We start from the raw sequence: 21,279 nt of genomic DNA, 5'->3' as shown, positions 1-21,279 counted from the left end.
CTAACCAAACAGAAGTATTCTGCCATCTCTCTCTGCAATATTACAACAGAAGCATTGAAAGTCATCAATGCCACGGAAGATCTGATTGGGGAGGCCACAGGGACAAGTGAGTCCCAGTCAGAGTCGAGTGCAGGAAGAATTCCTACGGGCACAGATGCAATGAAGCTCGAGGAGCAGCTCTCTAAACTAGAGGAAAATGTAAGGGGAGTAAATAATATTCTGTTAGTTATTTTTTGGTACAGTAAACTAGTTCATTTTAATAAGCGGGACTTTACCTGGACATCGCTAAAGTATACTCCAAGAACAATGCTTTCAACTCAACCAGAAGGGAAAATTAATGGATACAAAATTGGAATTAACAACAAGATAGAGATCAGACATGGACATCAGTAGAAGAGGCACTTGCATTGATCACAGGGATGGCGTAGTGGTAATGTCCCCTATTCATAATCCAGAGGTCCAGGCTAATGCTCTAGGTTCAAAATCCTGCCACAGCAGCTGGTGGAATTTAAATTCAATTAATAAATCTCAGAAATACCCCCACTAAAAGCAAAATAGTGCAGATGCTGGACGTCTGAAATAAAAACAGATATTGCTGGAAATAGCAGTGGATCGAGCAGCATCTGTGGTGAGAGAAACAGAGGTTTCGAGTTATCGTCTTTCACCAGATCTAGGTGAAATGTTACCTTTCTCTCTCTCCCCAGATGCTGCTTGAGTTATTGGTTGTTTCGAGAATTTTCTGCTTTTATTAGCAATATTTGGTATTTTTTCAAGTACTGTTGTGTCATTATTTTTATTGGCTGTTTGATTGTACCAACGATTCAGACGTTTGTCTAAATTGTCTTTAACATAGTGGAGCACTGGTAAACTCTTGTATCATAGTAATTGTCTAACTTTATATAGGTTTACATAACAGCGGGCACTGTGTATAGTCTGGAGGGACAACTGAACGATCTAGAGGATTGTGCACGGAGCATTCACAGTATAACTACGGAAACGGAACTTGCAGATCTAGAGGACCAAGTGGCAACAGCAGCTGCTCAGGTTCACCAAGCAGAGCTCCAGGTAAATGCTAAGGGCACTATCAAGGGCACTGTTGGACGGGTTCTGAGATGGCTGATAAGTCCAGTGCGCGATCTGCAGACTCTGCCACATGTGGATCAGGTGGTATTTGAAGGGGTGGCCAGCTGAGATGCTTAGGGATTTGTGCGCTCCCTTTAATGCCTCGACTTCACCTCTGCACATTCCTGGCGAAGCCTTTCAATGTATTCAGTGCCTTCCCAAATTAGCCTTCTCCATTTTGGTCAGTCACAAGCCAGGGACTCGCATGAGACGAGGGCATGTTTGACCTCTTCAGGGGTGCTCTGAGGACACCTCCAAAGCGCTGTACAAGTTAACAAGCAGTTGAAGACCCTTTGAACTTTGGGCAATACAATTTCACAGAGCTTCCCATTCACATTGAAGCTGTTAAGCAGCAGTAGTAGTGACAATGCCATTGGCCTATTGAATGGATTCTGCAACTACCTTGGTATAATTCCAAAGTAGAAAGCTGCAGAATGAACTAATCAGGTTACACATCTCCATACAAGAGGGAAAGGTAACCCTTAGAGTATACTACAGGTCACCAGGTCAGCACCAGATTATCTCCTCTGAATAAATAAAAAGGGTACATGTGAGCAGGGAAGTTTTTTTTAACAAGTTACTCCAAGCATTGGGATCCGGGTGATTTAAGAGCCTGCGAGAAATGAAACACTTAGATTTCAATCGCACCTTTCACAGCCTCAGGATGTCCCAAGGCAATTTATAACTAGTGAAGTCCTTTTGAAGTATAGGCATTGTTGTGATGTGGGGAACACAGCAGCCAAATGCACACAGCAAGGTCCTATAAACAGCAGTGAATTAATGACTAGATTCTCTGTTTTAGTAATATTGGTTGAGGGATAAATATTGGCCAGGGCAGCGCAAAGAATTCCATTGGTCCTCCCTTAAATAATGTCATGGGATTTCTTTTTCACACCGAAGCTGATGCTTCAGTTGATAGTCCCATCTGAAAGACGGCGGGCTGCATTTTATGTGCTCACGCCGGGTGTGTTTTCGACAAGGGGGCAGGTAAAATAGGGCATGTGCCCACCCCACCACCTTCCCACCCACCCCCGAGTTCACCCCCATAATACTGGGATGGGTTGGCCTTGCAATCAGCAGCCTGCCTACCATATTCAAATAGCTAATAATGAATCACTTAGGCTTGTTTCCAATTAATTGACACTGATAATAAGCTGCCCAATGTATAAAACATTTAGCGTAGACAGTCAGGCGGGAGTGGGCAGCCCAATTTTTTTAAATACTCTTCCAAGGGTGGAAAGGAGGGGGGGATTCTATCTTCGGAGGCTTCCCTCAGTGGTTCGGGGGTCAGCCTCCCTAAGTAGAACCCTCAGCCTGCAGCCTTAAACCCAATCCCCAGCCCTCCCTGACCTGCCCATACCGTCCCTGCCCAAGACCCCAGACTCACCTGTTTCCTGGGATCCATGGGTCTTTTTCCTCCTTTTGTAGTCCCGGCAGCTGTGGGGCTGATAGGGCCAATCGGATTGGCCAGCAGCTCCCGAGGGCGCAACCCCCTCCCCAATGAGGGGCGGAAGTCCGACTTGGCCCTTGCTTAGCCTCCTTAGCAGAGGGGCGGCTCCATGGCGAACATGCTTCCAGGACTGCCAGCCACCAACACCACCCCCCGCTACAACATTCAGCCCAGCATCTCCAACAGTGCAGCACTCCCTAAGTACTCCATAGGGTGCATCAGTCTGAATTTTGTGCTCAAAGTTCTGGATTAGGACTTGAACCTACAGCTTTCTGATTCTGAAGTGAAACTGCTGCACCTATCTATTTAGGAATTTGTGGTATATCAAAGAGTAGAGACAAGGCAAGAGGGAAAGATATGAATATGGGAAATGATAAAAACAAAAAAACTGCGGATGCTGGAAATCCAAAACAAAAACAGAATTACCTGGAAAAACTCAGCAGGTCTGGCAGCATCGGCGGAGAAGAAAAGAGTTGACGTTTCGAGTCCTCATGACCCTTCGACAGAACTGTCAGTTCTGTCGAAGGGTCATGAGGACTCGAAACGTCAACTCTTTTCTTCTCCGCCGATGCTGCCAGACCTGCTGAGTTTTTCCAGGTAATTCTGTTTTTGTATGGGAAATGATAAACAGGCCGGGACAGGATCAGTATCTGAATGCATGTAGCATTCAAAACAAAACAGAAGAACTGATGGTGCAAATAGAGATAAGTAACAATGATTTGATAGCCCTGACAGAGATAGGATGACATAGATTAGGACCTGAATATTGAAGGGTATGTGGCATTTAGAATGGACAAGAAGCTAGGAAAGGTTGGAGGAGTGGCTCTGTTAATGAAACATGATATTAGCACAATAGAGAGGGATGACCTAAGTTCGGGGGGGGGGGGGGGGTGCGGAATCTTCAGCTCAGCGAGCGGAGAGTGGGACCCGCTCACCGAGGTATAAAATGGTGCAGGGTGATGTCGGGCGTGCGTTCCAACGTCACCACGCGTCATTCAGGTTTTCAGTTCGGCGAGCCCGCTGAACTGTCAAAGACCTATTAAGGCCATTTAACTAACAATTAAAATGATTAACGGAACTGCCCGTCCAACCTCACAGTTGATGGGCAGACAAAGAGCTCAGGCAGGCTTCGACGAGGATTCATGAATGATTTTAAATTGCCTCAAAAACTTTTATTGAAGTTAATTCATGTGTGCCAGCTCATGTGACAGTTTCACATGAGGGGACATGTCATAAAAATTTTTTCAAGACTTTATTGAACTGTTAAAACTTAAAACGGATTTCCCTGATTTCTGCGCTCTTTACCGCGCATATGCGAAAGGGTGCACTCCCGACTCAGGGAATCCACCCACCCCCCCACCGCACAGGGAACACACAGCACTTCCGGGTGCGCGTCACACTGGGTGGGCCTTAATTGGCCCGCCCACGTAAAATGGCGGCACGGACCCAATTGGGGTGCCGATCGGGTCCACACCCACCCACACACAACCCACCCCCCCCCGACGGGGGGGATAATTCTACCCCAGGAAACCAGGATAAAGAAGTGGTTTGGATAAAGATGAAGAATGATAAAGGCAAGAAGTCACTTGTGAGGTGGTGTCTAGGTTCTCTATTAGTACCCACACAGTAGGACAGAGTATCTAAGAAGAAATAATGGAAGAAATAGTAATGTCAGAAAGGTACGGCAATTACCATGGGGAATCCCAATCTACGTATAAATTGGAAGAAACCGATGGGCAAAGGGAGCCTAGATGAGGAATTCATACCGTGTTTTTAGGGTGGTTTATTAGAACAGCATGTTCTGGAGCCAACCGAGCAGCAGGATACACTAGACCTGGTTTTGTGCAACAAGACAGGATTAATTAATGACCTCATTGTGAAGGCGCCCCTGCAGAGAAGTGGTCATATTATGATTGAATTTTACTTTCAGTCTGAGGGAGAGAAGAGCGGTCCTAATACTAGTGCATTAAACTTAAATAACAGCAATTATGAGGGCATGAAAGCAGAGCTAGCAAAAGTGAACTGGCAATTTAGAATCAAACTTAAAGAAAAAACATATAATTGCACAAAGATAGGTGGCAGGTCAGAAGATTGGACAGAATATAAAAAACAGCAAAGAGTGACTAAGAGATTAATGTGGAGGGAAAATTAGAGTACAAGAGAAAGCTAGCTGGTATATAAAGACATCATAAGAGTTTCTATAGACATTTTAAAATGAAAAGAGTTAACAAAGTGAGCGTCGGTCCTATAGAAATTGAGTCGGGGGAATTAATAATGGAAAATAAGGGGATGGCAGATAAATTGAATCAGTCTTCACTATAAAGGATCCAAGTAACATCACAGAAATAGCTGTAAATCAGGAATAGGAAAGGAGAGCTTAAGAAAATTACAATCATCAGGGAAGTGATACTTAGCAAGTTGTTGGAACTGTGGGTTGACAAGTCCCTGGGTCCTGATGGACTTCATCCTAGGGTCTTAAAAGAAGTGGCTAGTGAAATAGTTGATGCGTTGGTTTTAATTTTCCAAAATTTACTAGATTCAGGGAAGGTACCATTAGATTGGAGAATAGCTAATGTAACTCCTTTATTAGAAAGGGACAGAGACAGAAAGCAGAAAACTACAGGCCAGTTAGCTTAACAGTAGGGAAAATGTTAGAAGCTATTATTAAAGATGTTATAGCAGGGCACTCAGAAAAAATCAGGGTAATCAGGCAGAGTCAACATGATTTTGTGAATGGGAAATTATGTTTAACTAATCTATTGGAGTTCTTTGAAGAAGTAACATGTGCTGTGGATAAAGGGGAACCAGTAGATGTTTTGTACTTAGATTTCCAGGAGGGATCGGATAAGGTGCCATATTGAAGGTTATTGGGGAAAATAAAAGCTCATGGTTCAGGAGTAACTTATTGGCATGGATAGAAGATTGGCTAGCTAGCAGGAAACAGAGTAGGCATAAATGGGTCATTTTATGGTTGGCAAGATGTAATGAGTGGTGTGCCACAGGATTCAGTGCTGGGGCCTCCACATTTTACTGTTTATATAAGTGACTTGGATGAAGGGAGCGAAGGTATGGTTAACAGATTTGCTGATGACACAAAGATAGGTAGGAAAGTAGGTTGTGAAGCAGGCATAAGGAAGCTATAAAAAGGATATAGATAGGTTAGGTGAGTGGGCACAGATCTGGCAAATGGAGTATAATATGGGAAAATGTGTCCATTTTGGCAGGAAGAATAAAAAAGAAGCTTATTATCTAAATGATGAGAGATTATAGAGCTCTGAGATGTAGAGGTATCTGGGTGTCCTAGTGCATGAATCACAAAAGGGCAATATGTAGATACAGCAAGTAATTAGGAAAGCTAATAGAATGTTATCATTTATTGCGAAGGGAATTGAATACAAAAGTAGGGTGGTTATGCTTCAGTGATACAAAGCATTAGTGAGACCACATTTGGAGTACTGTGTTTAGTATTGGTCTCCTTATTTAAGGAAGGAAGTAAACTCATTGGAAGCAGTTTAGACTAGACTAATACCTGGATTAGGTGGGTTGAGGAAAGGTTGGACAGCCTAGGCTTGTATCCGTTGGAGTTTAGAAGAGTAAGAGGTAGCTTGATTGAAACATAAAATCCTGAGGGGTCTTGACAGGTTGGATGTGGAGAAGATGTTTCCTCTTGCAGGAGAATCTAGAACTAAAGGCTGCTGTTTAAAAATAAGGGGTCGACCATTTAAGACAGGTGAGAGAAAAAAAATTTCTCTGAGGGCTGTGAGTCTTTGGAATTCTCTTCCTCAAAAGGCAGCGGAGACAGAGTCTTTGAATATCTTTAAGGCAGAGGCAGATAGATTCTTGATAAGCAAGGCGGTGAAAGGTTGTTGGGGATAGGCAGGAGTGTGGAGAAGAGATTCAAATAAGATCAGCCATGATCTTATTGAATGACAGAGTGAGCTCAAAGGGCCCAGTGGCCTACTCCTCCTAATTTGCATGTTTGTATGTTAAACATGAAATTCATGACTACTTCATAACGTAGTGCCTCTGAGAAAGCAAATAAGCTCGTGCCCATCTCAACTTGGTACGTCTTTCTCCTCCTTTAATATTCTCCTCAAAACCTACCTCTTTGGCCAATTTTTTGGTAATCTGCTCTAATATCGCCCAGTTGCGCCTGTACCATATCTTAGGACATATTGCAAACTTAAAGATGCTATATAAATACAAGAGTTTATTGTTGGTAGACTTTTCCTTCGTGAATACTGATCCCAGAGCTGACTTGATTTCTCAGCTCACTTATGCTGAGGCCAAAGGAAGATAAATAATATCCACTTTACATTAGCAAAGCGATACAATTACCTTTCACGGGCCTCTGGCATCACCGTTAGTCTCAAGGAAGCCCCATGAGATTAAAGTTTTCACTTTTATTCCGAGTTTTATTAAGGAAGCTATTACGTTTCCATGACAGTCACTTACTGACTCAACTGCACTGCTTTACAACAGTGATTACACTTCAAAAGTACTTTACTGGCTTTGAGGGTGTGGAGTGATTTAGCAAGGCAGAGGAATTCAGTCAAAGCTTTCTAGAGTGTAGGAGCAAAATAGTTCAAGGGTGTACTGCTGACGATAAAACGAAGGGAGTGAGGGAATTGACAGTAGATGAGAGAATGCAAGATGAAAGAGCAAACTCCTGTGCATAGGACTAGCAAACTGTCGTAATGGTAAGGAGGAGCATGTTGAATGCTGGAGAGGTTTGTAGACAAGGATGAAGATTTCCAAGGATTCAATGCAACTTGGTGATAGGTGAGGGAGACTTTCTGAAGGTTGGGATGTGGATGGCCAAGTTCTGGATGATTTGTAAAGGGTAATGTTAAGTGTGCCACCAATGAGGGCATTGGAAAGGTGGCAAAATTGGAGTTAGAGGTAAGGTGGGAACAAAGGCACTGAATATGGACTGAAGGCAGGGTTTAAAAATCATCTCAAGTTCAAGCAAGATACTCAGGTTAAGCGAGGCCAAATTGAGCATGAACAGGTCTTGATAAAAGGGGAGTGTGCAAATTTGAGATCTATTGCACAAGAAATTTAGAAATACATCATGTCCTGAATAGTTTTTATTAGAAAATCAGAAGCAAAATACATAATGTGATGTGAACACATTCACGCTCCAAACTGAAGGCGATTATGTGCAGTCTGTGCTTTAGTTCCTATTAGAAAGCTTGAATTACTTGCTTCATTTACATAAAAATTAGAGTGTCTCCGATTATAGGATCAAATTGATTCATTTTATATATATAAAACAACATAAAGCAGCTGATCACTGCAACACTTAGTAGTAGTGTTTCTTTAGATCTATTGTTCATAATTAATAACGCACTGTGTATCATTTATCCATCTGACAGGTTTCAGATATTGAACGCAGAATTTCAGCTCTTAATGTGGCAGGTTTAAATGTGGTTCCCTGTGAACGACTGCTGAAGAAACGTAACCAGCCAGATGTGAAGGTAAAGGAAGAGCTTGGATGTTGAGATTGTAAGTGAAATAATGAACATCTCCTGTTAAACTGGCTTGATGGTGGGAGTGTACCTTTTATGTTTTGTTTTAGGCAGAGACCATTGATTCTTCAAGGCAACAGAGGAGAAAGCTACCAGCTCCACCAAAGCAAGGTATTAACAGAGAGTGTGTTATATTGTAACTTGCGTTTTGAGAATTCCAGTGTTCATTATAACATAGAATAGGCTTGATGAAAAGTCAGATAATTGTTAATTATAATTGTCTTTTCGTAAACAATACACTTGACTATGCCTATTGTCTAGTTTTTCTGACTGACAGTATTTAAAGGGGAACTTTTGTAAAGATTCGAGGAGTGGTATACTTCCCTGACAATTGTCCTTTAGAAGTAAATAGAGGACTGCTATGTACTTACCTGATATCAGACCCTTAAGTGTGTATACAAAGAAGACATGTACATAATTCTTTCTGAATCATGTCAAGTTAAGTTGGAGCGTATAGAAGGTTGATCTGTACTTCAGCCTGACCAGCCGACTTGCAGGATCACACCATGTCCTGTGGACTTGAGATCATGTGGACTTGAAATCATCCGTTAGTGTCTTAAGGGCGGATCCACGTGTTACAAAAACATAGCCCAGTCTGATGAAATTATGAACCACTTAAGTTCTCCTGTTGCAAGTTATGGCATAATTTAGATCCTCATTCATTTGTTTTAAAACCTTAAAAGCATAAGAAATAGGAGAAGAAGTAAGCCATTTGGCCCTTTGTTCCTGCTCCACCATTCAACATGACTGTGGCTAATCATCTACATCCACTCCACCTCCCTTCACTATCCCCATAACTGTAACACTTTATAACCCTCGACTGAAATACAACTCTAATTCTCTCCCTCATTGTCTTAGACATTATCAAGCATTTCTTTAATGCAATCATTGTGGCGTTTTCCACAAGTGTAACTTTATTACATTAAGATTATCCTGATTTCCAACATGTAGCAGCTCCCACACAGTTATGAAGTAGGATCAAAACAGCAGTCTCCTTATTTGTGTGATTTATTTTTGTTACAGTTTTTTATCAATCAGGAAAACTCTTTTTCCCATTCCACAAAATGTAATTACTAATAGAACCATAATCTAATGGTGCAGAAGTCTCAATAGGAAAAGTTATGCTTCTAATAATAAAATTTCATTGGAGTTAAATTGCAGATCTAACAAAGAGCGAACAGTTTAAGAGTGTTTGCTTTCTGGTTCACAGTTGGGTAATAAATACTGAACAGAACCCCTGTATCCCAGCATCACTTATAGTTCCTATTAGAAAGCTTGAATTACTTACTTCATTTACATAAAAATTAGAGTATCTCTGATTATAGGATCAAATTGATTCATTTTGTGAATTTAATTTGCAGTAATGTTTCTCAGTGTGAAGATCTAAGTACTTGCTCCAGATCTAACAAATGTCAGTAGCTTCCCATACTCAACATTGCAGTGATGGAAACAGATTTTTCTTATTGGTTACAAATGTGCAAAGTTTGTGGAGTTTGCCTGAAAATTTCTGCATTGAAAGAGCTATTAGAAGTGTTAGCTTGAACACTGAAGAGATTAAAATCAGGAACCTGTACTTATCTCAGACAAAAAAACTCTGTTCCTGACTTTCAATGTAGATGCTCATTCAGGTTAAATCACCCCTTCTCTTCCCGCCTTTTGACCATTTGGGTTAAAAAGACGGTGCACTAACCCCCGCCCCCCTGCCCACACCTGCTCTATTATGTGATCACGTGATGGGCAGCATAATATGCGGGTTGTTAACAAGCTCAGTTGCCTGTTAATTATCTTTTTAAAAATGGCAGACAGGCTGCCAATTTCAGTGTACTATGGAGGGACAGCTCAGGGGTGGGTGGGAAGGCGGTGGGCTACCCACTGTCATATTTTACATACCACCCTGCCGAAAATACACCTGAGGGGTGGTGGGGTGTGCGGGGGCGGGGGGGGTGGGGGTGGGGGGTGGTGGGTGCTGTTAAATCCAGTCCAATGACTAGATACAACTTCTGCTTTACAAAGGCAAGGTTCTCTTACAGAAACCTATCTTAGGCTGTCACGAGAAGCTCAAAACTCGATAAACTCTGGAAGTTTAGCAGTTATCTAAAAATACCACACGTCACTTCTGAAGTAAAGTAGATTGGTGCCTGTCTCACTGCACTTTTTTGACATTTGATAGTTAATGATTCTAACCTTTTTGTAAATGGAATTCAAAATGATTAATTAGACACTCCACTAAGTCTGAAGAGAGGCTTCTTAATGTTAACAATTAATTAAGATGCTTTTTGCAGTGTTGCACACTGACTTTGAATCGTTACTTAAAAGTAGGACACCTTTCATTAGTAGCCATTTCAAGATGATTTTTCATCTGATTAATGACCTCCATAGAAAGCTTGTCATTTTACTAGAAAGATTGCACCTTTTGTCGAACTCCCTGCGCCATATGTAATGATAAATTCATGATTCAGACGGTCCTTAGGTGCATCAAAGCTAGAACTACACAAGAATTAAGAACCCCAGCTTGAGCCAGGAACAGTTTGTTAACTCCTAGCAGAGGATGTGGATGTCCTCACTCATCTTTTACCCAGGGCAGCCCCTTCCTGCTGGAGCGAAAATAAATATCCGAAAGCCAGCTTAGTTTTCCCTTATTCTCTACTTTCTTGCTGCGGCCTCTCCAGCCTATTTCTTGTCCACTTCTGTGCCCCTTGTTCTTTGTTTTCTCACTTCTTTCTCGTCTTTCTTTGCACCTTTTGCTTTCTGTCTTTGCCCCTCCAGCTGTACCACCTTTTTATGTTTCTGTTTATCAGGTTCGCTGTCTGGTGAACACTAGCTACGCCCTTAATATTAACACATTAGTCAGTGTTTGAAACAATGTAGGCAGAGAAACCGATTAACTGAACAAACACTGGTAGTTTATTGGAACTACGAACAGAGCGCTAACACCAAGTGTGCAAGAACAGAGCGCTAACACCATGGTGCCTCTTCAATCACCTCCAGCTCTAGACTTACAGTCACCCAAGCAGCCCACGTCTTCTAGCGATTGGTCAGTACAGTCACGTGGTCAACTAACTACATTCTCTTAAAGGCACATAGCACTCCACTTTACCACACATCTGCATGTATGCACTTCAAGATTCACAGAAAAAATATCATTTTGGGCGAATAAAGAATTCTTGCTACAGTTGTACCAGGTTTTGGTGAGACTGCATCTGGAGTACTGTGCAGTTTTGGTCTCCACATTTAGGAAAAGATATAATTGCATTGGAGGTGGTGCAGCGAAGGTCCATTAAATTGTTCCCTGGGATGAGGGAGTTGTCCTGTGATGAGAGATTGAGTAAACTGGGGTTATATTCTCTGGAGTTCAGAAGAATAAGAGGCGATCTCACTGAAGCCTACAAAATGGTGAAGGGGTTTGATGGAGTGGACACAGAGATTGTTTCCATTGGTCGGGGAATCTAAAACATGGGGGCACAGTCTCAGGATAAGAGGGCCAATCATTTAGGACTGAGATGAGGAGACATTATTTCACTCAAAGGGTTGTGAATCTTTGGAATTCTCAAACCCAGAGGGTTGTGGATGCACCATCATTGAATATATGTAAGGCTGAAATAGACAGGCTTTTGGTGTCTCATGGAATTAAGGGATGTGGGGAGCAGGTGGGAAATTGGAGTTGAAGTCCAAGGTCAGCCTTGATCGCATTGAATGACAGAGCAGGCTTGATGGGCCATGTGGTCTACTCCTGCTCCTATTTCTTATGTCCTTATGAATTCTTTACGAATGGCAGATTACTGCTCAGAAGAAGATAATTTACATCATTAAGATGGAGCTACTTCCTCTAATCCCATCTATCTGCTGTTTCTCAATATTGATTTATAGTCTCTCTTTTCACACTTATCCAGTTTCTTGTTGTAGACTCTGCCTCAATTTGAATATATAATGACATCAGAGGGAAAAATGCTAAGTGGTCCATCTAGCCTGTCTGATACTGTTGTGATACTCGACGCAGCAGGCCCTAGCCTTTCTCCTGGGTCAGCCAAAAGAACCAGATTTAAAAATTCAAGCCAATTAGGATTAAAAATAAATTCTCAAAAATTCCTCCGGGGCCTGTTTTGGTGATCGAAATCGGTCTGATAGGTCAGATTGAGTCTGAGTTATACTACAGGGCACTGACTTCTTGTTCAAGGTAACCTCCAGCCCAGCCACAAACAGACCAAACTTGCTCCTGAAGACAGTCCTCTAATCTCTTGTAGAAGAACCATTTAACATCCAACCTAGTTCTCCCTTTACTTAACCAGCAAGCGCAGCCCCTGTTCCTGCCTAATCTACCCAACTGAAATAATTAGCCCCTTCAATATTTTTTAAACCTCAGTCAAAGCTCTTGAGTCTCTGACTTTCTGAGATTCTTAAACTCAGTTCCTTAAGCAAATCCGGGGAGCTAAGGCTTTTCAGATTTGGAAATTGAAGCTACGCACCCATACCTCTCTGTACCATTACCAAAGCCTCAATATTCTCTGTCACATGAGGGATCCAGAACTGGATGCAAAATTCTAATTGTGGCCTAAACTGACGTTCTGTAACAGGCCAAAATGGTATATGTTCTTCCAAAGTTAAATGTTCTGTGAATGCAACCTAGTTCCCTGTTTGCTGTAGCTGTAGCTTCATGGCATTCATCATAAGCCTTTAGCGATTGATGCACTCTATCTACCAAATCTCTTTCTTTCACTACCGGCTCCAATTACATTCCCTGTGGAATATATATATATATGTGCAAGCATTAGACCTGCGGACATGTATGACACTGCACTTTCCTAAGTTAAACAGGATTTGCCAAACATGAGCCCGTTCTCGCAACACACAGAGATCTGCTGACAATGGTTTACCATTCTCTGCAATCCTAACAATTGTGTGTAGCTTAGTTTCATCTGCAAACATAGCCACTTGTGGTAAAACATTATATTCTAATAATCATCAGTGTGAAAACATTCTTTTCTAACTTCTTCCTTCATTCTTCTAGAGATAATCCTCAATCTGTCCTGCTTGTTATCGATGTACAAACTGGGGGAGTAATTTTTTTCACTATTTACCCTCTCAAAACCTTTTATAATTTTGAAAGTATCTACAAGAGTCCCATTTAACCTTCCCTGCTCCTGTGGAAAAGATCCAATTTTCTGAACCTTTCTTCATAACTATAACCTCTCAGTCATGGCAATCATTGTGGATCTTCTCTGCACCCTATTCACACTTCTCACATCCTACTATACCAACTGTGATCCAGCCTATATGTTGTACAATTTCAATGTTACTTCTTTCCCTTAATATTCAATTTCCCCATATATAAAAATCCCAGTATCCCTGTTGTAAGTCATCGATCTGCCTCAGATAATCTGTCAGACATAATAATGCCAGTCGCTCCTGTAAGCACCCTGAGCATCTTACACTCAAGTGTATCCATACAAGTATCTAATTATACAATGGTGTAAGTCAAGGATTGTAACAACAAGATTCCCTTGCAATCCGAGCTGGATATCCTGACTTCCGCTCACACCCCCATGCTCACTTCTCCTGACCATTTCGAAGATGAACTGAGAAACACTTGGTGAGATGAAGCCAGATCAAAACTATTAAGCATTTTTCCTTCAGTCATTAATTCAATCTGAAGAGTATGTTACGACCGGGATGAGAGGAGTGTGTGGATTATCAAGCCCCACTACTCCGCAGGCCGTACCTTTAATTTAAATGTTTAAATTCCTCACTGAAATGGCCAATTGTGTACCTATACCTCTAGCACCCAGAAGAAAAGAGACTGACCAGGCTTCTTTCAAAAATTCAGAATGATTAATTTATTTTAAAACAAAACTTCCTCTAACAAGTTGCAAGTACTGGTTAACACACAATTGTAATCAGGAAGAATAACTATCTCTCTTCCTAAAGAATTCCCCCAATGCACGCATGCACATGCACACACACACACACAACCTGTCTCTCTGCACAGATGGACTTTGGAGAATGGGTATTATAAAATAAAGATAAAGTCTGCAGGGGAGTTCCCTCGTGTGAAGATGGGCTGCTGGTCCCTGTGGAAGTCTGGAAGGTCTCACCAACTGGTCTCAGCTGTGCAGGTCCAAATGCAGACTAGTTACACTCAGATGAGGGTTCTCAGGTCATACATTGATAGCCACCCAGAATTTTAGGCAAGATAGAGAGAGGGAACCAGTCAAGGTGGCCTTCTTTCCTCAGCTTGTTCTTCAACAAAACTGCCCTTCAAAACAAGCAGGCTCACAATTTTGGTTTTTTCCTCTCTCCTATGAGATTGCCTTTTGCCTTCCAGCTTATCATTAAGTAGAGCGCTTTGCAGTTCAACACAAACAAACAGCTCCTTCTCAAGCACCATACAGGTCAGGTGATTACTTGGAAGAGGCCTGCTTGTTTACAGTTCCAAGATGAACTTATGACTTTTTAAAAAGAAATCCCAGGTTAGCATCCAGATCGATCATGCCATGTCCTTCCATTTTGTAAAAGAAAACTTCAGACTTGAGAGACATGATTCTAACAAGTAACTGAATCTCATTTAATTAAATGAACTTGTGTTTCTCTTTTGTGAATAAGCAAAGTAATGGTTAGTCAGCTGAATGCATTAGTTTTCAGTCTGATTTAGCATCAAGGCGGACCAAGGCAAATGTGGGGTCTTGTTGCCTCTCTCCTCAATATAATCTGCTTATACTTTACTAGTCTCTATCTCAGCCAAACTCACCAGCTGATCTCAACATCTGGGTGTTTGGTCTTTTGTTTCCTTTCCCACAGGACGTTGTGATTTGCTTCCTGACAGCCTCTTCCTTTCAAAAGGGTTGCTCAGAAGAGCTGCTTATCAAGTCAGCTCCTGGATCCCCAACCACCCCTGTTTGTCTCCCCACCACCCGCCACACCAGACCCTGTTCTTTGGAACCAATTTCATGCAAAACTCAATATTCCATCTCAAAGGTAGCTCAGCATCGTTCCCTTGTTGACACAGGTAGCAGTTTTCATGCCTGGCTTTAATAGATCACCTATTGCAGCCTTCTTGAATCTAGGCAAACTCATGTTGTTTAAAACACTTAAACGTAACTCAATCATAAAAACTTTTCCATGAGGGTAAACATGATCAAAAACCTCAAAACATGACAACCCTCTTTACTTTTCTGTGGCATTTTCTGCCTTTTAAAGATGTGTCAACTGTGCAGGTCTCTCTGTTCCTCGGTTCCATTAAGAATCTTACTTATGTTAGCTCCTATTCTCCGATACAACTTTGCATTTGTCTACATTAGGGAACATTTTCCCCCCCCATCGGGGTGGGGGGGGAAGTGCGGGAGCGGGCGCCAATGGTCGGCCTTCCGATCGGCACCCCTGGCCGAGAGTGGCGGGGGCACCCGCCATTTTACATGGGCGGGCCAAGTAAGGCGTGCGCGCGGAAGAGCGCACAGATCTCCCTGAGGCAAAGTGCTGCCTCGGGGAGATCGGCTCCAAATAAAAAGTTGACAGAAAGGTAACTAAAAAAAAAAAATTCCCTGACATGTCCCCTCAATGTGAAGCTGTCACATGAGCTGGGACATGTCCTTAACTTTTATTTAAACATTAAACATTTAAAAGCCCTCACGAAACCTCATCCCGCCCGTGGATGGGGTTTCATGCTTTCTCAGAAGCCCGCCTGGGCTCCCGGTCTGCTCGCCAACCTCAAGGCTGGACGGGCAGGTCCATCAGTCGAGTTAATTAGTTTTTTAATGGCCTTAATAGGCCGTTGACAGTTCGGCAGGCGCACAGAACTGAAAATCTAAATGACGCGGGGTGACATCAGGACACATGGCCCCGCATCATTTGACGAGTTGGCGAGCGGGCCCCGCCCCCCTGCTCACCGACAGGAGAAACATGCCCATTGAGTTGCATCGATTACCTACCTGCTTGCTCTGCCTAGGTCCACCCGGAGTCTCCTAAATTCCTCCTCATGGTTCACCATGCCAACTCTTTTGCTGCTTCCTCAAACTTTGATCTAATTCCTCTCCGCCCGCATCCAAATCATTGAAATCAATGGAAGACAACTTGGGTCCCCAGAACAGATTCCTGCAGCACTACCTGCATCTTGCCTATCCAGAAAACATCCAGTTACCCTTACACTTTGGTTTCAGCCTCCGTCCACGCAGCCACACTCTTCTTAACTTTCTTCCTGTAAATTACGTAAATTCTTTAATCCTTAAGGCCCCCATAACTCTGGTAGATCTGATGCTGTCACACGTCCCTGTTGATTGCTGTATTTGATTTGGTGATCACTTGACATACAGAGATTTTTCATAGAAAAAGAATCACATCAACCAGTGTCCAGGCAGGAAGGGGATATTAAGGAAATAATTTAAAAGTTCTGTGAACTATCCTTTGAAGCTTAAAGCCATAAGGCCTAATTGCAGTGAGAACACATTTTGGACACATAACTGCAAATGCTTGAACCGTGTGTTGGAGAAATATGGCTATAATGCTGTAAAAAGAAATTATCTAGCACCTTTCACATCCCAAAGCGCTTTACAGCCAATGAAGCATTTTCATGTAGTGAGTGTTGTAGTGTAGGAAATGCAGCAACCAATTTGCACACAGCAAGTTTCCACAAGGAGCAGTGTGATAATGACCAGGTTATCTCTTTTTGTGATGTTGGTTGAAAGATAAATATTGACAAGGACACTGGAGATAACTCCATTGCTCTTCTTCAAGATGGTGTCGTGGGATCTTTTAGGTCTACCCAAGAGGCAGACAAGGCCTCAGTTTAACACCTCATCCGAAGACGACAGCTCCTACAGTGCAGTGCGCCCTCAGCACTGCACTGAGAGAGTCTGTCTCGATTTTTGCACTCAAGTTTTTGAGTGGGGCTTGAATCCACAACCTTCTGGTCCGGAAGCGAGAGTGTTACCAACTGAGCTGTGGCTGACACTGAGTTGTGGATCTATTCCTGATTCACTCCTCGCTTTGAGAACTGCGTTTGCCCTGGGAGTGCAAGATCCTCTTGGCCTCCTCTTCTTCACATTCCAGCTAAGTAATTTTTATTTTTACAAGTTCTTTCACAGGATGTGGGTGTCGCTGTTTAGGCCAGCATTTGTTGAACATGCTTAATCCCCCTTTAGCAGGTGGTGGTGAGCTGCCTTCTGTACTCCCTGTGGTGTAGGTACACCCACAGTGCTGTTAGGGAGGGAGTTCCAGGATTTTGACCCAGCGACACTAAAGGAACGGTGATAGATTTCCAAGTCAGGATCATGTGTGGCTAGGAGCGGAACTTGCGGGCGGTGATGTCGCCATGTATCTGCTGCCCTTGTCCTCCTTGGTGATAGAAGTCATGGGTTTGGAAGGTGCTGTTGAAGGAGCCTTGGCGAGTTGCTGCAGCGCATCTTGTAGGTGGTACACGCTGCTGTCACTGTGCGTCAGTGGTGGAAGGAGTGAATGTTTACATTCAGGTGGCTCAGGTGCCTTTGTTGACGATTTTCTTTGTATCTGAATGTTACAGGAGAGACAGTTAACAACGCTCCAGGCATGTCTATCAGGACATACAGCAGGAATGGCTTGTTACAAGATACAACATCACGGCACAACCTAAAGGAAGACACAAGCATTGTTGATGATTCTGCAGTAAGCTTTCTCAGTTTATGATTTAAAATTAATCAAAAATGGGCTCTGACTGCATTGTATTGGGGATTTAAAATTGGGAAGGCTATGTCACAGAATCACAGAATTATTGCTGCAGCACAAAGGAGACCATTCAGCCCATCTAGTCTGCATCAGCTCTCTGTATGGGCACTGCCTCTAGTGCCATTCCCCTGCCATCTCCCTGTATCCCTGCTCATTCATCCTTTTCAGATAATAATCCACATTCCTCTTGAATGTCTTGATTGAACCTGCCTCCACCACACTCTCAGGCAACACATTCCAGATCCCAACCACTTGCTGCGTGGAATAGTTTCTCCTCATGTTACCATTGCTTCCTTTTCCATTTACCTTAAATCTGTGCCCTCTTGTTCTCAATCCTTCCACCAACGGGATCAGTTTCCCTATCTATCTTGTCCAGACCACTCGTGGTTTTGAACACCTCTGTCAAATCTAAAATCGTGTCTAATCCTGTCCTGGAATAGGGCTGTTGTTTTCCATTTCCCAGTATAACACAACAGCTGGTGCACACTATTAGGTCACAGTGGCTGCTATTAATTTAGCTTTTCTGCTTTCCTTAACTAAATAAAATTATTAACTGAGTCAAAAGACTGAGACTGAACCTTCACAACTGGCACACCGGGTTGCATTGTCTCAGTGCCATGGAGATGGGATTGAGGCTTGGTTGGTTGGGAGGGGGGGAGGGGAGCTGGCGGTGGAGGAGGTGGGGGGGAGCAGCGATAGGAAAATGGAGGAGCCTCATCAGGACTGCTTCCTGACGCATTCCCACCACCGGAAGTGGGCAGGGAACAGGATTGGGATTGCAGCCCTCACCACGGAGGCAAATGAGATCATTTAAAGCCCCAATAAGGAGCAATCTTGCAGCCTCACTGGCGTTTTGCTGACTGGACGTGGCCTCCCTGTAGCAGGTTCGGTGAGGGGGTGGCGGGGGGGTTTCAGAGCCGGACGCTCCAAGCCCCAGCGGGTCACAGGCATGATAAGCCGCACCTCCAGGTCCAAACTAATCTTCCAGAGGGATTTCCCCCTCTGCTCCCAGGGGCTTTACTGGCTTCGATCCTCCTCCGTTTTTAAATTCACGACACCTTCAACGGTGCTTCTGCTTTTGTGGGGTTGGCGTCACGGACTAACATCCATATTCCACCAACAGTTATGAATGTGGTTAGCACCAGCTCTGCCGGATGTGACCTGCTGATCGGGTGGTCATGATAATGAGAAACTTATAAAGATGGGTCTTGAAGGTTTCAAGTGATGGGGCTGCGACTAATCCCATTGGCAACTTGTTCCCTGAGGGATTGTCCTTGGGAAGAAAGATCGTTGATACGGCATCTTGGGAACAAATGGCCTCTGTAGTTTGTGTGGATGACTCCCTCGTCTGTTGTCACTGCTGGAGGGCACCAAATGCTTATTTCTGTCAATTCCCACCAGTTCATCGCATATTTTGTAGAACACGGTGGGTCTATTTCCCGGTCAGTCATTCCCATTCCAAATCTTTGATCAAAGATGTGACGTTAGCGTATTCCCCATGCTGATGCGCGCATTACACCTCCAGGTTGAGGCGCCCTCGCAGTTTCGGACCTGCCTCAGCAGCACCCACCTCTCCTGCCTCAGTCTCCAGAGCTGCAGGCCATGTGGTGGAGCCTGCCTGTCATCCTTAATAGGCCTGTCGGGAGGCTGCCTCCGGGAAAGTTGTGCCAGCGGGCGTGATTCCAGCAGGCGTTGGCTCAGAGCCCCACTTGGCCCCAAAGCCGGGGTCTTGGGGCCCATAGTAAAATCTAGCCCTATGATGAGGGTGATAGAGCTCTGAGCTCCTGGTTGGCCTTTAACCCAAATGTTTCAGCGTGCAGATACAGCCCCCTTCTGGTGCACTGTCAAAAGCTAAATGCAGCCAAGAAGGTGAAAAAAAAGATTGCCAGTGTGGTGCTGTGCAGCCAAGTAATGAACCTTAATATGAAAGCAAAACACTGCAGATGCTGGAAACCTGGAATAAAAACAAAGATATGCTGGAAATACTCTGCAGATCAAACAGCATCTATGGCAAAAAAAAAAATGGAGTGAACCTTTCGGGTCAATGACTTTTCATCAGAACCCTAATAATAAACCTTTGCATGTTATATGCTCCAAAAGTAGTTGATTGCTCAGCGATGGTTTACATTACCAAGTACCACAATAATGCCCAAGGTCAGCTGAGTGAGGAGATGGAAGGCCCAACAATGTGGGGCTATGCCGACAGCGTGGAGGACGCAGGGAGGTGGTCTCACCATGTCCGAGCAGAGAATGATTCTGCCATTGAGTTAAATGAATTGCATTTTTTTTTAAAAATACTCCTTAGCACAGTTCACCGTTGTTTAGGGGGGAAATCCAGGGGGCTGTCTGAACACCCACCCAGCACGAGCTGGAAAGGTCCCGGCCTGAAGGAGCCGCCTAAGGCTGCTTTGCATGATATTTTCTTATAACTAAAACAGACGATGCTGGAAACACTCAGCAGGTCCGACAGTTTCTGCGGAAGGTCAATGGGATGTTTGGTTGGAACTCGTGTAAGGCGCCGTCCTTCTGTGTTGAAGAGAGGTCATCGACCTGAAACATCGGGAGGAAGGAGGGTGGGCACCAAGTCAGCACAGGCGCGGGTGTGCTCACAGCTCCCTGAAGGCACAGAGCTGCCTCGGGGAGCAAGACACTCCACATTAAAACTAAAGGTTTTTTAGAAAAGGAAAACACCCAACAGGAGGAAAAAGGAGTCCGTCACACGAGCAGGGACATGTTGAAAATGAGTCCTGAAAACTTTTATTTTATTTTTCAATTAAGATCGGAAACCTCATCCCGCCCGTGGACGAGGCTTCCTCAAAAATCAGAAGGCTGCTTGGCCTATTCAGATTGAAAAATTTTATTTAACTAATTTATTAATGGACTTAGCAGCCCTCTTAATTGTCGGCGAGCACGCTGTTGACTCCCGCGTGCGCCCACCAACCGAAATATCGCACGATGACATCGGGACACTCGCCTGACAGCATCGCACGCTATTTCACACTCTTCTGTCGGCCAAGGTGAAAATTCACCCCATTAACTCTGTTTCTCTCTCCACAGATGTGGCCAAACCCGCTTCGTATTTCCAGCATTTTCTGCCTTTTATTTCAGATTTCCAGTTCCTTTCTAAACCTCGGTTGGTCAATGAATTCTTTCTCTCTCCTCTGCTGCAGGAGTCTTTACCGTATTAAGAACTGGACACCACTCTGAAGATAACTCACTGCCTATGGCTGTCCACTAGAGTGCCTTGATATAACAGCCATGGAAATTATTATCCTGCCACTACTCAAAATCCCATATGAACGGACTCTCACCGGATACCTCCCTGAATTCACTCTGTGACCCTTCAGGATTGTACCTTTACTGTGGTAAAAAAAAAAGTTTTGCCTTAATTTCAAAGAGACCTTTTGAGAATGGTGACTGGCCTCCCTAACATTGGCCCTCACCATTTGAAAAGCACTTTGACGTGTTTGCTGTACAGAACTTGTGGTC

General features: G+C 43.6%; 1 protein-coding gene across 1 annotated transcript in view; it reads left to right on the top strand.

Annotated features, from left to right (window-relative positions):
• LOC121276094 (myosin VIIA and Rab interacting protein) overlaps positions 1 to 21,000 on the top strand; it is a 382,543-nt gene extending 361,543 nt beyond the window's left edge. The window contains exons 14-19 of the mRNA XM_041184031.1: positions 13 to 198; positions 904 to 1,065; positions 7,951 to 8,052; positions 8,154 to 8,214; positions 17,609 to 17,730; positions 20,961 to 21,000. Coding sequence (XP_041039965.1) covers positions 13 to 198; positions 904 to 1,065; positions 7,951 to 8,052; positions 8,154 to 8,214; positions 17,609 to 17,730; positions 20,961 to 20,978 — 651 coding nt within the window. The 3' untranslated portion in view covers positions 20,979 to 21,000. The remainder of the gene's footprint in view (positions 1 to 12; positions 199 to 903; positions 1,066 to 7,950; positions 8,053 to 8,153; positions 8,215 to 17,608; positions 17,731 to 20,960) is intronic.
• Positions 21,001 to 21,279: the final 279 nt, after the last annotated feature.

The sequence above is a fragment of the Carcharodon carcharias genome, chromosome 3, assembly GCF_017639515.1.
Source record: "Carcharodon carcharias isolate sCarCar2 chromosome 3, sCarCar2.pri, whole genome shotgun sequence".
NCBI lineage: Eukaryota > Metazoa > Chordata > Chondrichthyes > Lamniformes > Lamnidae > Carcharodon > Carcharodon carcharias.
Note: the sequence above shows the minus strand (reverse complement) of the source record. Positions and strands in the feature narration are given on the sequence as shown.